Source organism: Mauremys mutica, chromosome 16 (genome assembly GCF_020497125.1).
Source record: "Mauremys mutica isolate MM-2020 ecotype Southern chromosome 16, ASM2049712v1, whole genome shotgun sequence".
Lineage (NCBI taxonomy): Eukaryota > Metazoa > Chordata > Testudines > Geoemydidae > Mauremys > Mauremys mutica.
The window spans coordinates 12308116-12333132 of NC_059087.1; the positions used below are offsets into that span (position 1 = coordinate 12308116).

The 25017-nt window shown below is 43.0% G+C and overlaps 1 protein-coding gene across 2 annotated transcripts in view; it reads right to left on the reverse strand.

Moving 5' to 3' along the window:
• RIMBP2 (RIMS binding protein 2) overlaps positions 1-25017 on the reverse strand; it is a 338869-nt gene that overhangs the window by 284106 nt on the left and 29746 nt on the right. For both annotated transcript variants that reach the window (XM_044989706.1, XM_044989705.1), the window contains one exon: positions 24784-24918. In XM_044989706.1, coding sequence (XP_044845641.1) covers positions 24784-24918 — 135 coding nt within the window. The remainder of the gene's footprint in view (positions 1-24783; positions 24919-25017) is intronic.

Consider the following 25017-nt stretch of genomic DNA (forward strand, 5'->3'; position numbering starts at 1 on the left):
TTAACTCTGCAATTGACTCACTGTGTGAGCTTGGGCAAGTCACTTTGCTTCTTTATGTAAACTAAGGATAACAATCTCACTTGCTACACAGGAGCATAGGGAGCCTCAATTTATTAACATTTGTAAACTGCTCTGAAATCCCAGGATGAAAGACTAGAAGTGCATAGTACTATCACATTATGCCAGGTTTTATGGATCCAGGTTAACTGATTTCACGTTTCTTAACCATTACGAAGCCCTTCCTTGTACAAGTCAAACTATAGTCATTCTGTTGCACTGGCTTCATGAAGAAACAAAAACAAATAACTCACCGTGTGTAGCCAGGAACACAGTCACAAAGCACAGCTATGAACACTGTAGTCACCAAGTCCCCTTTCACCTCACTGAGGTATTAGCTTCAAAGCTAAGCTGGAATCATTCAAATGCTAACATGATCAGACAAGGCTGCCTAGGAAACAAATGTGCAGCTGCAATCAAAACAACTTTATAAGTGAGGGAAAAAATAACGATCAGGCCAGTTCTCGCTGATTATTTCCAGGCTGGGCTCTCCCTTACATCACCCTGTCCTACCACACTGGAAAGTGATTAAGAAAGCAGCATTAGTGCTGAGCGAGCCAGGTAATAAAGATGAGACCGAAGAGAATACAAAGTGGTGGCAAAGAAGGCCTGAATCATTCCTTGCTAAACTGGAAAGCCTCCCCCATTATGTGCTTCACTTTTATTAGTATGGCCTTATCGTCCCATCGTTATGAAAACAAATCTGAATAGCTACAGGTAATCTGCTCCATTCAGAGCAGACGCAGAAAGCTTGTCTCTCTAGATTGCTTTTCACTGTGTGCTTGCTTCCCCTCCCATATGACTAGCTGTCTTCATGGCGCTGTGTCCCGAGCCTCTTTTCAGAAACATTGGGAGACAGAGCATTTTTAGGCTAAGGCGACTTTCTCATAACTTTAGGAAATGGTGTTGTTAGTAGAGAGAATGGGGAGAGAGGAAAATGACAGTTAGTTGGGTGTTTTCTTTTTCAAGAGCCTCTGGTGATAACTTTGAAAGCGTGACTTCAATTTTCCTTTTACAGCTGGATAGAGCAATGCTGACAGGATGTGCTAGGCCAGGGGTAGGCAACCTATGGCACGGGTGCCGAAGGAGGCACGGGAGCTGATTTTCAGTGGCACTCACACTGCCCGGGTCCTGGCCACCGGTCTGGGGGACTCCGCATTTTAATTAAATTTTAAATGAAGCTTCTTAATCATTTTAAACACCTTATTTACTTTCCATACAACAATAGTTTAGTTATATATTATAGACTTATAGAAAGAGACCTAAAAACATTAAAATGTATTACTGGCACCCGAAACCTTAAACTAGAGTGAATAAATGAAGACTCAGCACAGCACTGCTGAAAGGTTGCCGACCTCTGTGCTAGGTCTTCAATCTCTTCTCTAGTGTTGGTAAAGAGTCTTTTGTGCCATGGGCTTCTTCACCTACAGTAGAGGGGAAACGGGGTCTGTGTTCTCGAGCAGGTTCAGATTGGTTTCAGAAGGTTGCAAAACGACCAGATTTCCACCTAATCACAGACTCCCTCCCCTCCTGCATAAATATCCCCAAAGGGGACGCTATTCCCACTAACATCTGTCTGCCTTTCTGAGAGCGTCCATGGCATATTTTTAAGTTGTTTCAATGCGATGAAAGCTGAAGTTCCATTTTCTTAACCCTCTTCCCCACCTCCAACCCAAGCAACAAATTGGTCACAGTTTGGTCAGGTTTTTTTTTTTTAGTCTCACTTGAAACCATGAAAAATGGAAACCGATTTTAGGCGTCAACACATAAAAAAAATTCTCCCCTCATTAGCAAGAAGTTGCTTGCATGTAAATCACAGCCCATAGGGTTGGTGAAGTCACCCTCTGTTAGGGGCATGAACTCTGTTGCTTTCCTTGCATGTCTGCAGGAAACTCAGGCTGCGTGAGCTGAAGGTATGTCAGACTACCTAAACTGCTTTTTGTGCATTTGCTGCAGGGAGTCTTACTAGTTAGTTTTCACTGCCTTTGGTACAGAGATTGCTGATGTGGTGTGTTCTGGATGCACTGGAACAGGCATCTTGCTTAAAATTGTCCTCATGTGCTGCTAGCAAGTTGTATTGTCTACTATTTGACCGTTCCTTCGCAGAGCTGTTCCGTTTGCTTGCCTTATTGCTCATTTCAATAATAGATGTTCCCCTCTGGGTTTGCATTAAGGCAGTACATTCCCCTGGACTCCTTTCCCCATCTCCATGATTGACTTTCATTTGGCATAGAGTTTAAACAGCTTATAAGGTATTCTGGGGACAACATGAATAATAACCCCATCACACTTGGTCTCTTAAGAATAGAAGCTTGAAATAAGAACTTGTTTTTCTAAAGAATAGCTTCAGGGAAACCACAATAATGGATCAGCAGAACTGCCCACTGATCTCTACAGTTTATGCTGGTGACAATTAAGGGAACCCCAGTGTTTCCAAAAAAGGGAGATCAATTAACTTTTAGCTGGCAATTTAGTCTGCATTTTAAATTGCTCAATGAGCTGCACAGAATAACAGAAAGGGAATGTGGATGACAGGGCTGTGAGGACAAGAGAGGAAGGTTTTCTAGTAGTCAGAGAACTAAGCTAGGACCTCAGAGAGCTATGGTCAATTCCCTGCTCTGCCACAGACTTTCTGTGTGACCTTGGGGAAGTCATTTAGTTTCTCTGTGACTTAGTCCCCTATCTGTAAAGTGGGGATAACAGCACATCCCAGGACTACTGTGAGGATACATTCGATATTCTGAAGTGCTCAGATATTGTAGTAACGGGGGCCATAAAAAGCTTTGTCTACATAGATGTTACCAGGGGCGGCTCTAGGAATTTCGCCGCCCCAAGCACGGTGGCACGCCGCGGGGGGCGCTCTGGCGGTCGCCGGTCCCACGGCTCCGGTGGACCTCCTGCAGACGTACCTGCAGAGGGTCCGCTGGTCCCGCGGCTCCGGTGGACCTCCCGCAGGCATGCCTGCGGATACTCCACTGAAGCCGCGGGACCAGCGGACCCTCCGCAAGCACGCCTGCGGGAGGTACACCGGAGCCGCCTGCTGCCCTCCCGGCGACAGGCAGAGCGCCCCCCGCGGCATGCCGCCCCAAGCACATGCTTGGCGCGCTGGGGTCTGGAGCCAGCCCTGGATGTTACCAACAAATCATAAGATATATATATAGTTTTTAAAGCATACACTGGGGACTTGTCAGTCTGATAAGCTTTTGTAGTTTAGGGTCAGATTCGGCTTTACTGGATTGAAGCCTAAATCCAGGCCAGATCTATAGGGACTAGAAGTTATTGAACATCTGTGAGCTGACTGATGAGCAGACAGGTGTCCAAATCACAAAACCACCACCACAGTTTGGGCAGTCGCAGTAAGAGGCAAAGTCTGGATAATGGACTCACCTCTAGAAGGGTCTCTTCACATCAGGCAATATACATTGGTGAGGTGGGATAGAAGGGAAGCTCACACTGCTGCAGCCTGCCTAGTATCTATTCTGTTGGTAAACATGGGACTCCAGTCTCCAGGACTCATTTAGATTGTGCACTAAATTCACACCAAAATCATAGCGCTTTAAAACATTTGTCTTGCAAACGTTTAAAAGTACATATAGATTTTGTTTCAATTATTATTAGTGGCGGTAACGCTGTGATCTCGTTTCTCCCATCTTTTTTTCCCCTGTTGCATGAGCATGGTAATTTTCAGATGATATGTAGTACAGAATGGGATGCTGTGATAATTCCGCTGAATTATTTATCTAATGCTTGTATTATTTATATAATAGCAGCCTTTTATCACTCCAATAATGACTGATAGGGATAGTTAAGCGTTCCTTTGAGACACTTGATGGGGCCTCAGTGAATAAGATCTGTTGGGGGGGTCATGAGAATAACATGGGGAGGACGGGGAACAGCTTGGTAACTTGTATTAAAGCCCTCCTTATAAGGACAGCTAATCAACCAATCAGAAGACTGCAGGCGCAAGTATTGGAAGAGCTCTATCGTTTAATTGAAAAGGATACGTTCAGTATGCAGGAGAATGGACTGTATGAGCCTCTTGAGATCCTTCCTAGCTCAAAAGATATTATGATAAATTAAGCCTACAAAGAGTTTCTGGTGACATGAAAACCAGGATTTTTGTTTTATGGTATTGCTGCCTTTGGCATACATTATACCTTTTATTTAACCCATACCAATAACTATAATTTGGATGAATATTGCAGATAATGAAAATAAATAGCATTTCATATCACTAACATCTATATTTTTCTTAAAGCCGTGAAGGATATAGAAACACTGTCCCACCAGACCCTCTCCACAAACATCAGATTGCTTTATCTTCAAGAAGGACTCCCTTGAAGTCCGTGACAATCCTGTAGAATGCAGAAAAATGCTTACTTCTGATATTTATTCTTTTGGGGGATGTGGAGAGGGAAATAGTCCAGAAAGGAACAAATGCACAGATAAAATCAAATTCTAGCATGTGGCACAGCATGAAAGGAGGACCGATGCCAAAGAATTCAGGATGATACCATCACTTGCCGGCTGTTTGACTGACAGTATTTTCACATCCAGTATTAAACTGATTGATTTAATATAGATGTGTTATACTTGTTTAAATAAACAAGACAGTCCAAAGTCCAGATGAACAGCGCAAAAACTCCCTCCTATATAAGTTGGGACAGGTACTGCCTTTTATCCTGTATATTTATCTTTAGGGTTTTTCACTCTCTTTCTTTTCTGCTCCCTTTCGAAGGGGATTTGGTTTTCATTCTGCCTTCTCTCTCAAACATACATTTTTCCATTGTATTTTGTTCTCTTGCACCCCTCTCAGCTTCTCCGCTGCCTCCTATCTCCCTTAAGCAGACAGCAAATCCAACAATATAAAGATCAAACTTTTTAGCCTGACATATGAAGGGGTTCAAAATTAGGCAAAATAAGCTTGCCCATGCCCGGAAGGAACAGAGCTGCAGGACGTGGCTTGGTTTATTTCTCCAGGAGGCTTTTTACCAAAGGTCTTTCTCCTTTTCATAATGAAATGTATGTAAAATGAATATGCTTCCACCCAAATGCTGTGGGGGCACTTAACCACTCAGGAACCATGGCTACTCTGGGTGGGGGAAGTGAAATTTATCAGACACTTAAATCCTATAAAGAAACCACTGCCAATGCCTCCTGCCCCAGTGCAGCTTGTAATACTGACCTCCATCCTTATCTCTGGTTCGATGATACTGAAAATCTTACTGCCTTAAAAAAAATATAATAAAAGCAGCATGCCCAACTCATGTCAGTAATGACCAAATATGCACATCTGCACACTGGAGTTATAATAAAAGAATTCACAGGAATTGCCATACTGGATTAGATCCAAGGTCCAGCTAGTCCAGTATCCGATCTCTGACAATGGTCATTACCAGGTGCCTAAGGACCTCATAGTAAACAGATGTGGAATAATCTGTACCCCATATAGAGACAAGGATGAGATCTAATACACCTCTACCCTGATATAACGTCCTCGGGAGCCAAAAAATCTTACCGCATTATAGGTGAAACCGCGTTACATCGAACTTGCTTTGATCCACCAGAGCGCGCAGCCCCGCCCCCGCCGGAGCGCTGCTTTACCATGTTATATCCGAATTCATGTTATATCGGGTCGCGTTATATCGGGGTAGAGGTGTATTTAATTAAATAATGTACCAGCTATTATATGGTGAAGTATTATCCCTGTTTTACAGATGAGAGGACTGCGGCACAGATGCGCAGCGATTCGCAGAGGCTCTCACAGAAAGTCTGTGGAAGAGTTGAGAAGTGAACCAAGATTTCCTGAGTCCTAAATCAGTGTCTTCATCTCAAGTCCAGCTTTTCTTTCTTTCCATAGCAGGCTTTTTCAGGAGAAATTCTTCCCTATCCATAACCCGTTAAAACTACTGACCCAAGGCATCAAATACAATTGTGAATGTAGTCTGGGTGTCTACACAGATAAAGTTCAGCAGAGAAGCAGTGCTGCCAACTCTTGCGATTTTATCACAAGTCTCACAATACATGGTGTTGTTGTTAAAGGCCCAACTTCTTGATTAGTTGAGAATTTCACTTTTTTTTGTAAGCTTCTAGCCCTACTAGTGACAGAGAAAAGCTCGAAACCCTGAACTCTAAAGGATCAACAACCAGAAGGCAAATAAGATTCCAAATATTTATTACTTTTTTTTTAATCTCAGGATTTGCGGGGGCCTGGCTTGTGATTTTTGAACACCTGGAGTAGGCAACAGTGAAAGCAGGACATCAGGGGAACACAAATGAGCATAAGACAGCGATCTGGAGGGGTACAGTGAAGAGCCCTACAGAAGCAGCTGCTATATATGACCACTGCCGATCAATATTTACTCATTGTTATTTTGTGCTTCTCCATCTGTTGTATACACTTGTTGTCTCCTAAATTGAGTAACAAGTTCTAGGGCAAACAGTCTCTTTTACATTTGCACAGTGCATACTACAATGGGGTTGAGCCCTCCAAAGCTCTTAATCACAACAAGAGAAGCTCACCTGCCTGTACTCAATATCTGTTTAGAAGCTTTGCTTGGAAAGAGATCAAAACCGTAGATGTTTCAATGCAGGATTATTGTTAGAAGCCCATACTTGCTTAGTGCATCAAAGCTTGCAGTTGTGTTTATGAAACATATGGGGATTTATTTACCATATACAAATGCAATGTTTGCTCTTCACTGTTTACTGCTCAGAGCAGGTTTTCATGATGCAGCAGTAAACACACCTGAGCCCTGTATGCTTGTGGCTTACACCATTGGTGGCAACAGTGCAGCTACACCATTGCTGAAAAATGGGGTCTAGTATTCTTAGGGCACATTTACCCTGCAGCTGCAAGGTGTAATTCCCAGCTCAGGCAGTCAAACATGTGCTAGCTCTGCTCCAGTTAGCACACTAAAACCCCGTGTGACCATGGTGGCAGCTTGAACTAGCCACCTAGGTACGTATCTCGGATGGGATTGTACTTGGTCAGCAGCTCAGGCTAGCAGTCCATGCCACTGCTGTTTTTAGCACAGTAGTTGAAACAGAGCTAGCTTGTGTCTGTCTACCCCAAGTTGGGAATTAGACCTCCCATCGGCAGTGTAAACAAAGCTTTAATGTATATAAGATTCATGCTATCTGTGTACAATGCATGGTTTCTAGTATGACAAAGTATTTTTACCAAGTCAGCCTATATAGCTATGAGAAACACATATGGCATGTGCCCCTATAACTGACCACTCGTTACATTATAGAGCACAAAGAGGTTATTTCTTAGCACTCATAGGTATGTTTACACTGCAATTAAAACCCTGCAGCTGGCATGTGTCAGCTGACTTGGCCTCGCAGGGCTCAGGCAAAGGGCTGTTTAATTGCAGTGTACACTTGTGCTGGAGCTCACGCTCTGGGATCTTTCCCCCTTGCAGGGTCCCATCCCAGAGCTCAGGCTCCATCCTGAGCCCAAATGTTTACAGTGCAATTAAACAGCCCCTTTGCCTGAGCCCCCCGGCCCTGATACTGGCCAGCCCAGGGCATCTAATTGCAATGTAGACATACGCTAAGCCTGTTACACTGTGGCACTCAACGAAAATAAAAGGCTCATTCCTGGTTTTTAAAGGGAAATAAAAACTTTTTAAAGTATGGCTGCTTTATCATAATTTAGATAAAGCCCTAGCCCAACAATCAAAATTTCCATTCATATAAACCAAGTTAAAAAATACATTTTTACAAAGATATATTTTACCAATTTGATGTATAACTCCTTCCAAACTCAGGTTTTACTCTCTTGTTAAAATGCACTGTAGAAATGAAAGTTTAATACCCTTCACATAAATAGCATCAAAACTGATCACTGAAGGCAGCCTTTAGCCAAACATGCCTCAACTGAATTTTGGTTCTTCAGTTTTATTCATGAAGAGCCTGTGTTACACAGCTTTCTCACTAACCTTAGAGCCAGTCTTCAGTGCCCTGCAAAATAGGGAGATTTGCTTCCTGGCTCAGGAATGTGGGAACATCCCCACTTCTTTAAATTATATTTTATAGGCTGGGATTTTCAAAGGAGCCTAAGGAAATTACAATTTTAATGGAATCTGAATATTTATGTGCCAGGAGCATAGAACATATGCAGGGTGGCTGTGAGTATATGCATATGGGTCATTGCCAAGTCAGGGACATACACACAGGAATATGTGAGTCAACACCCAAGTCACTCCCAGCAGCAACTCAACTCCTACCACGTACGGCCTGTACAGTGGCCTCTGTGGGGTTTCCCAAGGAAGCCAGAGGCCGGGCTGAAAACTTTTGCCCTTCATTTCCCATGAGTATTTTCCCTAAAGAAAAACTGGAGCTAAAAAGTTGGGAACCAGGTTTTGAACTGGCCATAGCCCAGGGGGTCTGAATTAGGGATCTCAGTTCTGGTCCATCTCTGTTTATTGGTCCGTCAGATGCCTGCCTGCCTGAAGTGCTCTGGCAGAACGTGACCCATACAGATGAGGGCTGGGCACTCTGTGCATATTCCATCCCTTTCTTCTTCATGTTATTTAACATTTCAAGAAATCATTCAAAAGGACCTTCTAGGGGGTGGTTTTCCCCCACAAAAGAGACTTTCCCTGCAAATTCAGAATAAACATAATTTTGATCCCTGTGTGTTTTGCAGTAAGATCATTCCCTAACTGGTTCTTTTAGCCCTTATCACCACATACAGCTTTTCTCTTTCCCTCTCCCACAGCCTCTTTTCTGATTAAACTACTTAGAAGAAAATTTCCAACTCTAACGTGCCAGGCAGAAATTATTTATTTACAAACCTTATATCAATGGGCTATATAAATAACAGTCGTAGTTGCTTAAAAATGACATAGATAGTATGGCCATCTTTTGGATTTCACATACCTTTGACTAAATTTACTGAAATTAAATGCATGTTTTCTCAAAAAAATCAAATCAAGGTTAAAAATTACACACCATGAAGTAGATTTCTGATGATCAACATCACCTAGCAGAGTTAAAGCTAGCAAAGCTCTCATTTTCTTCCAACACCTGTCGACACAAGCCTACAGCTTTCCTTACAATAAGACTTTTCTGTACAGTGGCTTTACTCTGGCTCATACCCGGCCACAGGACAGTATAATCTCTGGGAAACGCACCTCTCTCTTTAAAAAGGATCACTCGGGAAGGCGGATAAAAATAGCCCTACCATCATTCTTAGGCACATAACCTCAGTGGGTTGTAAAGTGTCATAGCTCCACTGTTGTCAACAGAGCTGTAACAATTTGCATCAGCAGGGGATTTGCCCTTTACTTTTTTGTATAGTGCCAACTTTGTATTAGGCATTCTATAGGCTGAAGTTCTAATCTTCCATGTTTGTTCTTCCCTCTTAAATAACCCTTGACGGAATCCTTAAGGAGAGATCTACCCAAAGACTGACCTCTGCCATCTTGCCTCCGGAACTGTGCCCACTGAGAATGGTTAGGCAGGTAGCAAGCTTGGACTACAGCAGGCCGTGCAACCACCATGCTAGTCTTACTATTACTTTGTCTCCCTACCCACATCTGTTTGTTTCAGCCACCTGTGTGGTGTCTTGACCTAAACCCAGTCTGCAAGTTCTCCAGGGCAACTTTTACACTACGTTCATATCATCATTTTAGCTCAGCAGGGACTGGATCTCTGATGGGGTCCTCTAAGCACCATCATAATACAAATTAATAAGTATTTAGCATGACAGCCTCATTGGCAGGATCTCTTTAATGCACAAAATCATTACCTCCCCAGAATAGCCTTATAGATGTCCCATTCACATAACAATGTATGCCACAATTTTTCCATTTTTCATGTATTTGATGAGATTAAGTTAAACCTTGGAGAACTTACATTCTCAAGAATGCAGGCCAAAAATAGTGCTTAAGAGGATACAGAATATTCAAACACAGATCTCAAAGTATCTCATCTCAGGGAGATACTCTTCATCCATAGATCTCAAAGAACTTTACAGAGGTGGCTAAGTATTATTTACTTTACATAGGTGGCTTTACATAGGTGGCTAAGCATACATATACAATGAGCCAGATTCATCCCTGGACCAACCTCAGTGAAGTCAATGAAATGAAATCACAGGGAAATTTGGCCCAATATATCTACGATTATACACATTATCTGGATCATCTAGAAACAGACACCCACCATTAGAACACGGACAACTATCCCCTTCCCACAGTATAAATGGACAGAGAGAGAGAGAGAGAGAGAGAGAGAGAGAAGGCTTGTAACTGCAGTGATATATAGTAGTAATGATAAATTTAAAAAAAAAAACTAGTAGTCCAGGGTTTGGAAGTTATGTTGAAGGCATAAAGGTGAGACATGATCCAAAAAAAAAAAAAAGTATAACAAACCAAAAAAAATCTTAATTGTTTTTCAACCTCTCATGTTTTAATTCTTTCCCCTGCTTCCATTGTGTGTATATTATCTAATACAAACAATAATTAGCTCTTATATAGATTAATAAAGTCATAGATTTTAAAGACAGAGGAACCATTTACATATGTAACCCCTTTGGGTTTAGAGAGCAGGGCCCCTTTAAAGCTTTTTCCTAGGGGGAAGGGGGAGAGTGAGAAAAAAGGAGGGAAACTCTGAAGCTCAGAGGGGGAGAGAGGGGGCAGCCCGCAGGCCCTGGCAAAGGAAGCAGCAGGGAACCTGCCTGAAGCCTGGGAAGGACAGGGCGGCCGATCGGGGACACCCCAGGACAGGAGCCAGGAGGAGCCCTGTGCCAGGGAGGAATCGCCCGAGGACAGGCCGGAGCTGGACCCAGGATCACACCTGCCTAGAGCTGTGTGGAGCTGTGAGTACTGGGGCTGGTGACTCTGCACTGGGAACAAGGAGGGAGGCTGTAGCTAGTTCAGTGGGGAGGTGGTCGCTCTGTGGGGCTCCGCAGCGAGCGGCAGACGAGGGCACCGGAGGGGAGGGGTCTGTTGGGGGAAAGTTCACTGGCGCCGAAGACAACCAGGAGCTCCCAAGACTCACCACTGGACTGGAACTTTGCTCAGGCCTCCTGAACTCTGTGTGCAGATGCGTTGCTCAGTGTCTGCCCCTCCAGACTGTGCTACCGCTGGGCCTGTGGGGCCTGGGTTTGGATGCAGCCCTGTTTTATTGCTCCCCTTATATTTCCTCTTGTTGTATTTCTCTTCTCATCCCTCTGTAAATAAATATCTCCCTTTCTTATATCCATTGTACTTTTCCAGTGGGTGGGTCTGTTCACTCTGGGGGGTTTGGGACAGGTGCCCCTCGGGTGGAAGGGATTTCTCCTGCTGCCTTCCTGCGCGCGCCTTCTCTTGGCCAGAGCTGCCTGCAGAGCAGACTCCATCTTGGCCACGAGGGCAATAAAGTTACCTATAATTTAGTCTGGCCTCTTCTACAACGCAGACCATAGAATTTCCTCCAGTTATTCCTATACTGGAACTTTTATCCCAAGGTTTCAAAGTGCTTCGTAAAGAAAAGTAAGTATCATTAAGCCCATTTGCAGATGAGATTGACACAGAGGTATGATGTGACTTGCCCAACGTCATAGAGCAAGTCTGCGGCAGAACCAAGAATAGGAGCCAGGTCTCTTTAATCCCACTCAAATGCCCAAACATGCAAGTTTGGAAATCATTTGAGGCATGGACATGACTTGTGTATCTACGAAATGCCTAGTAAATTTTTGGGTAGTGTGTAAATAACATTAATAGCACCAAAAACAATTATTGTATGCACATAAAGCCAAAGGACAAAATGCTGGTTTAGGGAAGGAAGGAGAAACTATTGTTTTTATGGGTCTGACAACATATGTCAGTTACAAGAAAAATACTTCTTTTGTGAAATAGCATCCTAATGAATTACAATGCATTAACATTTTATAATCTCTACCTAGCCATTTTTAAAACTTCTCCTTTGATTCATGTTTCATTTTGCATAATGCATAAACAGCCCAATTAGGATGTGTTTTCAGGGGTTATTTTAGACCAAAGAGGCTAATTTAAATCCAGGGTGAACATGCTATTAGGAATTTAACAAATATATGGGAAGGAGGAGGAGAGTGTTCCAATGTGCTGCTTCGTCTGGATTGTTGCCTGGCATATCAGGGCATCTAAAGACAGATATCTGTTACTAAGGTAAATGCACCCTCGCTCCCATGTGCACATACCCTGCAGAAAAGACAGATGCTGCCGACTGTAAAGCATTTCAGGGACATAAGACAATTGGCCAGACAACTGAGGGCACAAGTCATTTGCCAGAACAAACTGTCCACAAGGTTCCTACAGTCATTCTACATAAAAACTGATCAGACTGTTAAGCTTCAGACGGAGCCTTATGTCATGCTCAGTATGACACAAGCACATTTTTACAAACTACTTATGGGTTATGTAATAGAGATCTGCAGAGCATTAGCAGTCACATGACATGGCCCACTAAGATTTCAAACTGCCACCTACAAAATTTAATTAGCAGGCAGTAAACATGGGACAGAAGGAGAAAAATACTCATAGGCTCGAGAGAGAACATTCTTCTTAACATTATGAACAATATACATGATTCTTTTTATGGGGAGAGGAAGGGTTGGGGGGTTTTTTTGTTTTGCTTTTTACATTTAGATAAAAGTACGACTGCCACAGAAATAGAGAAATGCAGTGAGCAAGGAATAGGCTTAAATACCCATTGCTTGTTACAATGATAACTGTGGGCCTCATCCGGCTGGGTGCCCAGTGCCCTCAGCTCCATTTGCCTTCAATGGGGATCAAGGGCACGTGCCCATCTAATGAGGCCCTCAGAATTAGGTTTTATGGATCACAGTCTCAGCTGGTATAAAGCAGCCTAATTCTACTGAAGCCATCCTTTCTTTACACCAGCTGAGGATCTGTCCCTTATTTATTTTTTTAAAGAGCAATGCAACAAACCAGAAGAGAAATAATTATTTCTGGAACATGGCAACAAAAAAGCACCATGATTTTCTAAGGGGGCATAGCCAAGACAGGTTACCACAGAATGGAATAAACCATATTCAAACTATGAGTGGGGATGGAGGGGCTGAGGGAAAATATTCCACTTCTGGTGAAATTTCATCCTCCTCTCTGGATTCTGTTAAACCATCCCTCAGCAGGATTAATTTTAGCCCAGGCTCAAAAGGACCCTTTCTGCCTCTGGTACATTCTAGATTTCTGAGAATATACCTGAAGCTGCCTGTGATGCTGTTTATAAGAAATATGACCATTTGTATCATTGTTGCTACCACTGCTATACAGTTGCAACAAATCTTGTATGAAGGACACTCCATTCACACAATGGGCAATTGAAGAAACTCATCCTGTCCAGATAGCTCTTTCTGAGGATGCCTCATGCCACCCCCCATGAGTCAGCAAAACATATAGGGATATGTGATATGCTCATGCGACCTTGGACTCCACCTTGGGCCAGTAATTTTCCATATACAGGGGCTGTGGGCTTTGTCTGGGACAGTAAAGTTTCCATGCACATGGCAGAGGATATAAAAAGACACCTGAGACATCTCCATGTTGCCTCTTTCCTGCTCTAATTCTCTGGACTGTGGATTTACATCTAAAAGTAGCTTCTTGAACTATGGACTGAGGACCTCCCAAGCTTTTGGAAGTTGCCAGTGAGACTTTACAAGCCAGCAATCTATTCCATCACTGCTACAAACCTGATATAAGGACTTTGTAATCATTTGTGCGTGTATGATCTATTAACCATGTATAACTCTCTTCTTTTAGTAACTAACTAAAGATTTACTAAGAAGGATTGGCCGACAGCGTGAGAGTTGGGTAAGATGGCGATTCATAATAACCTGGGGATATGTGTCTGATCCTTTGGGATTAGAAAGATCCTCTCATATGGTGAAATGGGTTTTCAGTAACCTCTCACTATATTAGATTGGGTTGTTTGGATGGGAGACAATGTCTGGAAAGCCTGGTTAACCAGTGTGGTACTATAGTAGCTCTTTTGTTACTGGCTTGGTGAATCTAATTATAGAATAAACCATCAGTTTGGGGGATTGTCTTCCCTATTTCTTGCAGTCTGCCCTGAGTGTGGCCCATCCCAGGCACCTGGTCACATTGTCTACAAAAGCTCCACATACTGTTCCGCAAATCAATCAGGGCCCGATCCTAGGAGCGATTGCTGTGCCCATCATCCCATTGTGCTCAACATCTTAGTGAATCAGGCTCTCATCTGAACACTAGGGAGGAGATCACAAAAAATCCGCAGTCAGCTCTTGACTATAAAGGCCAAAAGGAACATTGTGTCTAATTGTGATTAGATGAAATAGAGGAAAGGAGATTGTGTCCTACTATTATGCTCAAAGTGCCTTCCTTTGGTATGTTCAGAGACAGGTGTACATGGCTGCTGATTCAGAATAAGCATCAACCATTTTCCACAGTAATGTCACATTTATCATCTTAAAAAGCACTCGGTGATATTATAATGTTTCTACAACATAATGTAGATGAGGTGAAACTTTATTAAAGTTAAAGTTAAAGAACTGATTCCTATTCCCTTCTCCCTACATGTTGGGCTTGGTAATGTGAATATTTTCTACCAAATCCCCATTGCCACAATAATCAGAGGAACACACACTTCATTACACACTGAATACACCTGTGTTCACAATGGAGAAAAAAGACATTTTAAAAAAATCACATCTGGTATTCCAAAAGCTCATGTGAATTCAGGTGCTTCTGGCACTTAGAGAACTATTTGTCTAAGAATTAATAAACTGAAGCCAAATACTAAATGGTACTGGGCATTGCTAAATCCTCAATTTATAAATAGCACCTAGAAGTCTCAATCAGAAATTGGGCTCCTTGTAAAAGGTCTGATATATTACATAGACACATAAGAAGAGAGTTCCTTTCTGAAGAGCTTAGACAAGACATAAGAGAAAGGAAGTATTATTTTCCAGATGGGGAACTAGTCACAGAGAGACTACATGATTTATAGTTTGTGGAGAGGTGGGAACTGAACCCAGATTTCCAGAGTCCCAGTCCAATGTAGTAGTCACCCACCCTTCCCCCTAGAGTCAGAGTTGCAGATGCTTACCACCTTTCAGGAATTAGCCTGTCTTGAATTAAGAAAATTGCTCATTCTCTTTTCCTTAAAAAAAGGACGACATTTGATGTCTTCAGATTTGCACTTCATAGAATGTACCCGAACTGAGAACTTCAGCACAGTATTTAATAAAGGATTTTTTACAGTTATTGAAAGAGAAATAGAACCTGGGGGTTATTTACACTGACCATATTCAACCTTCAATGACTATCAGCTGCCCCATGGGATACTTAACTGTTCTACCAGGGCAATTACAGCATCCCCTGAGTCTTCCTCTATGCGAATGCGCACTATAAAACAAGCCCTAGCTTTTCATTGGTGAATAAATAGTGGTTTCATGGTGTAGTGCTTGCAAGGGGCACCATTTTTTCAGCACTGTGGCTACATCCCAATTTTCTATTTTGCGCTCTGGGCATATTCATTTTTTAAAAAAATATTTATAATAGAAATATAAGCAAATGCATTTTGTTTATGCCAGTGATGATCTCAGTGATACTGGCATTTGGTACAATTAATAACCAGTCAGAGAGCAACCTCGAGCATCTTAGGAAATAGCAGCATCAGCTGTGCTATGCTCTCTTTGCAGTTTCTTAAAGCCATTTCAAATACATTTTGGCCACCTCAATACAGCCCAAGGGAAGCTGTACACAGTGCTAGAGGAGTTTGCCATCAAAATGCCATTCCTATCAGGCAGCTCACTGGACGCAACAAGCTATTGCTAAAAAAAGGCAAAGGGGAAATAAAACACTGAAGCGTTTGTGCAAAACCTGGCTCTAGGCTAAAGCGTCTTCTAAATACTAAAATGTAAACAAGACAGAAAAAAAATTTGTTCAGCAGCCACGTCAATAAATTGGACAATAGCGTCTTCAATCTCAGAACTTTTGGGTGGCTCCAGTATGAATTCACTGCATAGCTCTACTTCCATTACAGTGCTGGACTGAAAAACTGACTTCGCTATCAAAGTACATGGCTTCGTAATTTAATTATGGAATGGGTAGGACAACTTAGTGCATGACCCCACTTGCTTTGGGGTAAAGTTAAGTGTGTGTTTTTAATTATTTAATTTTCTAATGGCAACCAGGTGATATGGTGATAAGCACTCATTACATCCTTGTGATAGAAGCATAATTGTGTAGTGATATAATATAACTTATGCTCTGTACAATACAGAAAGAATTACCATACCAAATCAAACCAATGATCATTCCAGAGTGAGATCCTGTCTTTGGCAAATCCAGTCCAGAAGTGCTATCACCTCCCATAGAGGGCAACTGTGAGAATGTAAGTCCATTATTACAAAGACATACACACTATTTTATGTTTATATTTATAGTATGTTTTTGTACATAAGTACTGAGTACATAGATCAGTGTATGTATTTGTGTAGGTATGTATATAAAATAGACATGTGCATTATACACATGCATATATTATACAATAAAACACTGAGTATCTAAAGTAGAGTGTGCATAGTCATGTAATACACAAACACAGAGAAGTATATATTTTATATACATACCCAAACACCTATACATGCACATATGTTTATGTACTATCACCTATCAAGTGAGGTCAACCGTATATAGCAACACTTAAGGTTTGTGCACCTATGCTGTAATTCTCTCTGCTTATCAGTTAATCAAGATATCAAGTATCAGCTGCTCTTTTCATATCAGGGTTAAAGTTCTGGGTCCTCTACTGACCCACATTGTTTACAGCTCATCTTCTCAGGTTTTTAAAAGACCACGTGACACCCTACAGCAGAAATTTGCCAATATGAGTCTTTAAAAAACAGAGGCACCAAATTTATAAACAGATGGTCCATGTACATACTTGTATGCTATTCAGTGGCATGCAAAGTTAACCTGCACTTCTGTGCGTGTAGCCTTTACCATAGTCATGCTGTGTAAACACAACACAACATGCTAGGTACTAAGCAAAGCAACCTAACACCAATTCAGTTGTCTAGCAAGCAGCAAGTGAGGGTGCCCTCAGTCTGCAGAGAGTATAGCCGCTTCACTAGTTCCAGCTGATGTAGGGGTTATTTGTTTGTTTTAATATCATGCCACGTCAAATGCATTGTTCAGGTTAGCTGGATGTCTTCACTGACAAGAGGAGACACCAATAATTTATAAATAAACCCCAAGACACTCGAAAAATGCAAAATTTTTGAATAATTTGTCTTTAAGTAGATAAACCCCAGTTGACATCGGCAAGAGTTCTTTCAATTTGCTTTCCTCTTTCAAACTGTGTACCAGAAAGACCCACTCTAATAATAATGAAACACCTTCCAGTCATACGAACTGAAACACAAACTGACCACAGTGACTCTCGCAGCATACAGTTCACTTCCACATTTATTTTTTCTCATTAATTTTAAGCAGTTCCCTTTCATTTCCATTCCATGGCTCTCTATGCCTCAATATTTCATGTTGTTTTCTTAAGGTGGCTCTTACCTTGCTCTGAATTACTCCTTATTTATATTTTGACAGTGGCAGCCTTCATTTCCCCTTATTCTTTGTATCCACTCAGTGCAGTTATTAAAACATTAACATGAATGGCTGCATTTTTATGCAGTGTTTCAAAATATTTTAGGATACTATAGGGACCTGGCACTATTATTGCCAGATGCAGTACCAATCCACACTGATACATTATTCTGTGGAGCCATTTATATATACATTTCTCTGCATAGTCTTCTGCATTGGACAAAGCTTGGACAGTGCTTAACATTAATGGGCAACAAAAAGCAGTTGCTTTAAAACTTGGAGTGCATTTAAATCTACCACAAATTAAAATACTATTAAGACCATGCACAATTGTAACACTGATGAACAAATCACAGTTGGAAAGGAATATGCTTTTTGCCCTACAGTAGACCTTATAGGAAATAACCACAACTTGAAATAGAGGTCAATAATACAAAACCTGCAGTATTCTTTGTATATTTTAATTCCCAAATAATACTCATGAATGGATATCTGCTACATACTAACTGATTTACCAATATCTATACATGCAAGATATAGTAAAATTCCATTTGCATTATGCATACACATAACATTCTATGTCATACACACACATATGTCTAGTATATACATATCTTACACACCAATACACACCCTCCCTCCCTTTGGAAACGGGGGTCTTTTCACAAATGAACTAAACACAAGGTTTGCAAATTACAGTTAAAATAAAGACGCTTTTCGCACCCATTGGTGTCATCCCCACTCCGATGCCTGGGAAATACCGCAGATAATGTCATTAACAAGCTCTCGTGGGGGAGACCAGTCACACCGCCGACTTTGCTATGACACCCCGGCGTTCATCTGCGAAGCACTAGGCCACGGTGCGTCTGCACACAGCGCTCGCAGGGGGGGGGGGATAAAAACCGCGAGCCAGCAGGGTTGCTAACTTCGCCCACAGCCGCTCACGCAGGGAAGAAGCCGGGCACCATTAAACCTGTGTCAACCCGCATCTTCTTTTATAGAAAACCGACTAGAAAAATGACACAAGGTGAAACATCAACGGGAGGGAGGATGGAATCATCTAGCAAAGGTTTAATCCCTCTACCTCCTGCTCACGCACAGATATCACCACCTTTTATCATTGTAAGCAGCACCGGGGCGGGGGGGAATGAAACCAGTGAAGGGCATCCTCAAATTACAGCCTAATCATAAAGTTTGCCCGGGTGTGCTCAGAGTTCCTGCTGCAGTCCTGGCAGCATTGGGGGGGGGGGGGGATTCCCCCATCCACCCCCCCCTAAAATTGCCTATTTATTTCTTGGCCCATAAACAGGGGCGGCTCTAGACCCCAGCCCGCCAAGCAGGCGCGTGGGGCGGCCCTTTCCCGGGGGGGCGGCATTTGGCTCCGGTGGACCTGCCCGCGGCAGGTCCACCGGAGCCCGGGACAAGCGGACCTGCCGCAGGCATGACTGCGGCGGGTCCCCTCTTCCCGCGGCTCCGGTTGAGCTCCCGCAGTCATGCCTGCGGCAGGTCAACTGGAGCCGCGGGAAGAGGGGACCCATCGCGGGACCGGGGAAGGGCGGCGCGGCGCACCGCGCTGCTTGGGGCAGCCTGATTTCTAGAGCCGCCGGTGACAGAGGCGAGCTGCCTTTAGCGGGCTAGATCCGAGCCTACCTTGGCATCCGGCGCTCCCGAGCTCCAGCAGCAGCAGCAGAGAACTGCAGTGTCCCGGGTGGGCTGAGAGCCGCGGGGGATCCGCTGGTCCTAGCGGCCGGGGATTCACTCGCTGCCTGCAGGGCGGCAGGGGGGACAGCGAGCGGGCCGAGCCAGCATCACGGGCCGTGCAGCAGCTGCCGGAGCCTATGAAACCGCAGGGCCGGGCGCTCCGCGCACACGCCAAGATGGCTTGCCCCGCTTCGCCGGCGCCTCGTTCGCACGGGATTAAGCCCCGGCGCTGGAGGCTGGCGCGAGGGAGCTCCCAGCCTGGCTCGCTTACAAGGCGGGGGGGTATTTGCCCGCCGAGCAATGCCACCACAGGCTCGCCTCCGTAGCTAGGCGGCGTGGCCTACTGGGACGAACCAATGGACTGTAATTGCGAGCTTGGGATCCCCCTCCCCTTAGGCGCTCCGATGCTGAAGGGTATTAAATCAGATTACCTGGACCACGCCAAGCTTTCCGTCCTTTTCCTTTTAGGAAAACTGCAGCCTCCACCCATGCAAAACTTCAGCCGCTAACTGTGCAGCCAGCAGCTGCCTAGCAACTGGAGGGGAGATACTGGAAGGGCCCAGGGGGGAAGGAAGGATTTAAAAAAAAACCAAAAAAAAACCCCTCTTCCTCAAGGGAAACAAAGCCCTTCAGCCCTTATGTAAAGGCACCAGTCTCCTCCTGATCTGCATGATCTGAGGGCTTGGGAAATGCGTGTCTCCTATAATGCACCTTCATTTTAGCAATAGGATATGTCATTGAAAGTTAATTGTCTATATAGCTCATGAAGGAATGTTGAGTGGAGCTCTCTGCATTTCCATGCAAGGCTTCACAGTGCAAGGAAATTCTCTATTCCCAGGGTGCTTAGAATAATTTTATTGAATCCTTCTAAAGCAGCTACAGAAATATACTTCAGCTAATAATTTGGCTCCCTTATTCCAAAAATTAAATGTGCATGCCATTGAAAGAGGCAGTATATATTTACAGCCCCTTTTCAGACATGGTTCTTTCCACCTGCCCCCTGTTTTACAAATGAGCAAACTGAGGCAGAATTTTCAGAAGGGCTCAGTGTTTTCAAAAAAAGCTCAGCTCCTATTTAGGAACTTGAATAAGTGGCCAGATTTTCAAGAGAACTTATTTTGTTGTGTCCATGTTGGGTGCTCAGCTGTGTTGAAAATAGGATCTATCACACTGGATTGGACCAGGTCTCCAACAATATCCAGTACCAAATCCTGTAGAGGAAGGTGTAAAACCCCTCACAGCAAGCATCTGTGGGATAATCTGCCCCTCATATTAGGTCTGATCCAGATTTCTAAAAGCTAGAGATTGGTTTAAACCCAGAAGCATAAGGTTTAATATCCCTGCCAACATTTACTAATATTAACTATTATAACTTTGGATATTTTTCCTAAGCACATAAGCATCAAATCTTTTTAAATCTTGCTAAATTCTTAGCCTCACCAGCTTCCCGTGGCAATGAGTTCCACAGTAACTGGATTTCCTTTTATCAGTTTTGAATAGAAATTCTGGTAAAAAGTGTCACAGTGGGAACTTCTGGTTGCTGAACACTTTTGAAAATCCCCCATTGTGGGTACGGAGCACCTGAAAGTCTCACCCAGAGAGATTAAGGCTAAAATTTTCAAGAGTGCCTTATTTTGTGGGTACCCATTATGACACACCTTAAAGAGGCCTGTGTTTCAGAAAGCACCAAGTAGCTGCCCTCTGAAAATCAGGCCAACATAAGGCATGTAAAGTTAGCCCCCCACAAATCCCTAGTCCCTTTTGAAAATCTTGGCCTAACTGACTAGCCCAAAGTCACTCAGCAGGAGAAGACTGGGATCAAGAAAAAGGCCTTGTATGTTCCTATCAATGATCACATACCCATTCCCTACAGGCAAGTAGATTAGATTGAGGTTCTGAGTACATTGTAAGTACAACCATGCTTTTGTAACCAATGCCCATCTTCTGCCCTGGTAACAGTAACAAAAACAACAAAGACTTGTGGCGTTGTGTCCACACAGCAGATTTTCTTTCCTGCTGCAACCATATTTTAATCTCTGTACCTTCCAGGCCACCCAGCTGTATTTGTATCAATGATGGGGGAGAGGGGGGCTAGGCAGCTATCCTGTAGTGCCTCAACAGTGGAGAGAGAGCCTGGAGGACGAGCATGCAGAGCAGGACCAGCAGCATGTTAGGCAATGCATGCTGGGAGGTTCTACCACACAGAGAACTGGGAGAAAGGAGGACTGGCCAACCCAGTGACACTAACAGAGTTAGTGGGTCCAATCTATATTACTATTAAAAAAAAGTATGCTGTCATAGTTACAGGAAGACAACCAAGGCCACTGGCATAATAATTGCCATGGCTACTTACAGATTACTACCCATGGTGTACGTAGACCAAAATCATGTTTAGAGCCAACCATATTATAAACTCAGTTATAGTGTAGACAGAGCCTAAGGGGTGGATTCTGTCTTATGCCTGAGCTTTGCTCAGCCTGGGATGTGTCAAGGAGTTGGCTCCAGCTCTCCAATTTTAAAGGCCAGCCACAAACCCTACGCAACTTAGAGATGCAGCCAGGTAGCAGCATTAAGTTATCCCACAGGTGGAGAGTTCTTAATGAAACCTACGGCAAAGAATGACTACTATAGCATAGTGGAGTTCAGCCATACCTTTTCCCTGCTCCACATGCTAGGAGAGGGTGGGGGCAGAAGCACAAAGACTGACTGCAGCACAGACACACTAGCAAAGACTTGTCCTATGCTGGGAGAATTATCTGATGGACATTTGCCAGTAGATTATGGCCCCTTTATGCCCCACCTGAATGAACATAAGAACCGCCATACTAGGTCAGACCAAAGGTCCATCTAGCCCAGCATCCTGTCTTCTGACAGCGGCCAATGCCAGGTGTCTCTGAGGGAATGAACAGAACAGGGAATCCTCAAGTGATCCACGCCCTGTCACCCATTCCCAGCTTCTGGCAAACAGAGACTAAGGACACCATCCCTGCCCACCCTAGCTAATAGCCATTGATAGACCTGTCCTCTATGAATTTATCTAGTTCTTTTTTTAACCCTGTTATAGTCTTGGCCTTCACAACATCCCCTGGCAAGGAGTTCCACAGGTTGACTGTGCATTGTGCGAAGAAATACTTCCTTTTGTTTGTTTTAAACCTGCTGCCTATTAATTTCATTTGGTGACCACTAGTTCTTGAGTTATGAGAAGGAGTAAATAACACTTCCTTATTTACTTTCTCCACACCAGTCATGATTTTATAGACCTCGATCAGATTCCTCCTTAGTCGTCTCTTTTCCAACTTGAAAAGTCCCAGTTTTATGAATCTCTTCTCATACAGAAGCTGTTCCATACCCCTAATCATTTTTGTTGTGCTTTTCTGAACCTTTTCCAATTTCAATACATCTTTTTTGAGATGTGGCAACCACATCTGCATGCGTATTCAAGATGTGGGTGTACCATGGATTTATATAGAGGCAATATGATATTTTCTGTCTTGTGATCACTTGAGGATTCCCTGTTCTGTTCATTCCCTTAGAGACACCTGGCAGTAGCCACTATCAGAAGGGGAGGGATAGCTCAGTGGTTTGAGCATTGGCCTGTTAAACCTAGAATTGTGAATTCAATCCTTGAGGGGGCCGTTTGGGGAACTGGGGTAAAAATCTGGGGATTGGTCCTGCTTTGAGGTCCCTTCCAACCCTAATATTCTATGATTATCTATCCCTTTCTTAAGGATTCCCAACAGTCTTTCACTTATTTGGCTCCTGCTGCACACTGAGTGGATGTTTTCAGAGAACTATCCACAGTGACTCTAAGATCTCCTTCTTCAATGGTAACAGCTAATTTAGACCCCATAATTTTATATGTATAGTTGGGATTATGTTTTCCAATGTGCATTACTTTGCATTTATCAACATTGAATCTCATCTGCCATTTTGTTGCCCAGTCACCCAGTTTTGTGAGATCCTTTTGTAGCTCTTCACAGTCTGCCTGGGACTTAACTATCTTGAGTAGTTTTGTATCATCTGCAAATGTTGCCACCTCACTGTTTACCCCTTTTTCCAGATCATTTATGAATATGTTGAATAGGACTGGGCCCAGTACAGATCCCTAGGAGGCATCACTATTTACCTCTCTCCATTCTGAAAACTGACCATTTATTCCTACCCTTTTAACCAATTACCAACCATGAGAGGACCTTCCCTCTTATCCCATGACAGCTTACTTTGCTTAAGAGCCTTTGGTGAGGGACCTTGTCAAAGGCTTTCTGAAAATGTAAGTACACTGGATCCCCCTTGTCCACATGCTTGTTGACCCCCTCAACAAATTCTAGTAGATTGGTGAGGCATGATTTGTCTCTACAAAAACCAATGGTGCAAAGAGGCCTTAAATAGGCTTGAGAATCTGGTCCTCTGGCTCTGAATTTTGTCTGTAAGTGGCTGTTATCGGGTCTCTCTCTCACTCACTGTTTTTTTTTCCTTGCAAAAAATTTCAAAAGGTCTTGTTTTTTGCTCTGCATCAGAATGAAAACAGTTTTTGAAACCTCAACATTCTCTGGTCGGCCCTAGTAATCATGTCATTTTCTTTCTTCCCATCTCCCATTTCAGTTTAGAGATGGGCTCGACCTGCAGAAGTTCAGATCTGGATGCTAAGTTAAACAAAGTTGAAGGGTGTATGGTTCTAAGGATTAAAAAAGAGAACAACCAGCTATGAAGTTTGAATCTCGATCTGAATATCAATGTTTGAAGGTGTCTGGATCTTAAGTTTTGGATTGAATTCATCTCTAGTTCTTAGCTGCACGAGAAACTACATGATTTTAAAGTACCTAACAATATGAGCAAAGCTAGTCTGTGGTGCCTAAATAGGAGCCCTTTTCAAAACAGTAAGCAAGGCTGTGCTGATGGCAAGCTTTCAAAAAAAATGTCCTTTGTGACTAGTAGCCATGTAAAACCTAAACCAAAGTCTTAAAAACTTAATGTATTCAACCTGTTTCTCGCTGGCAGATCAGCACCCACAAGGTAAGTTATTGCTGTTACCAGTTGGAACGATAAGATATTAAAGCATTACTAACATAAATAATTTACTATTTATCTAGTACTATACATGGTGAGCTCTGCCAGATGGCAAGTCAGCGTCAGATGCTGAGTATCTCTGTTGCCATTTAAAATTTTACAATTGTCTTTAGGGAAGGCAATAGTAACTCAAGCCATCTCTTATGCAGTATAACTGCAATATGCCATTTCAGTGCTTAACCTTCATTCATCTTCACAGCCATTTCTAAAGGAATTGCATATTCTTTGTATCCTCCAGGAAATTATCCCTGCATAAATCAGAAGTAATGCCACTGAAGTCAATAGAGTTACAATGATGTGAGGGGATTCCTCTTTGCACAGCAAAATAAGACTGGAAAAAAATTAAAACAACAAAATAGCCAACAGTAATGAAGGAACTCACCTGGCTAGCTGACAAAATGCATGTAGGCCCTCCTGTAGCGATGAAAGACAGCTGCCTCTGAAGCCACAATAGCTCTTTCTGAGACTGTTTCAATAGCTCCTCCATATCACTTGGCTTCTGACCCATCAGCCCTTCCTGTATGACAAAAATGTTCTTCAATAGCTGTTTTTTAATGCACAGTGATGGCAATGTACAATTTATCATCACTGGATTTCTAGGTAAACAATAACATCT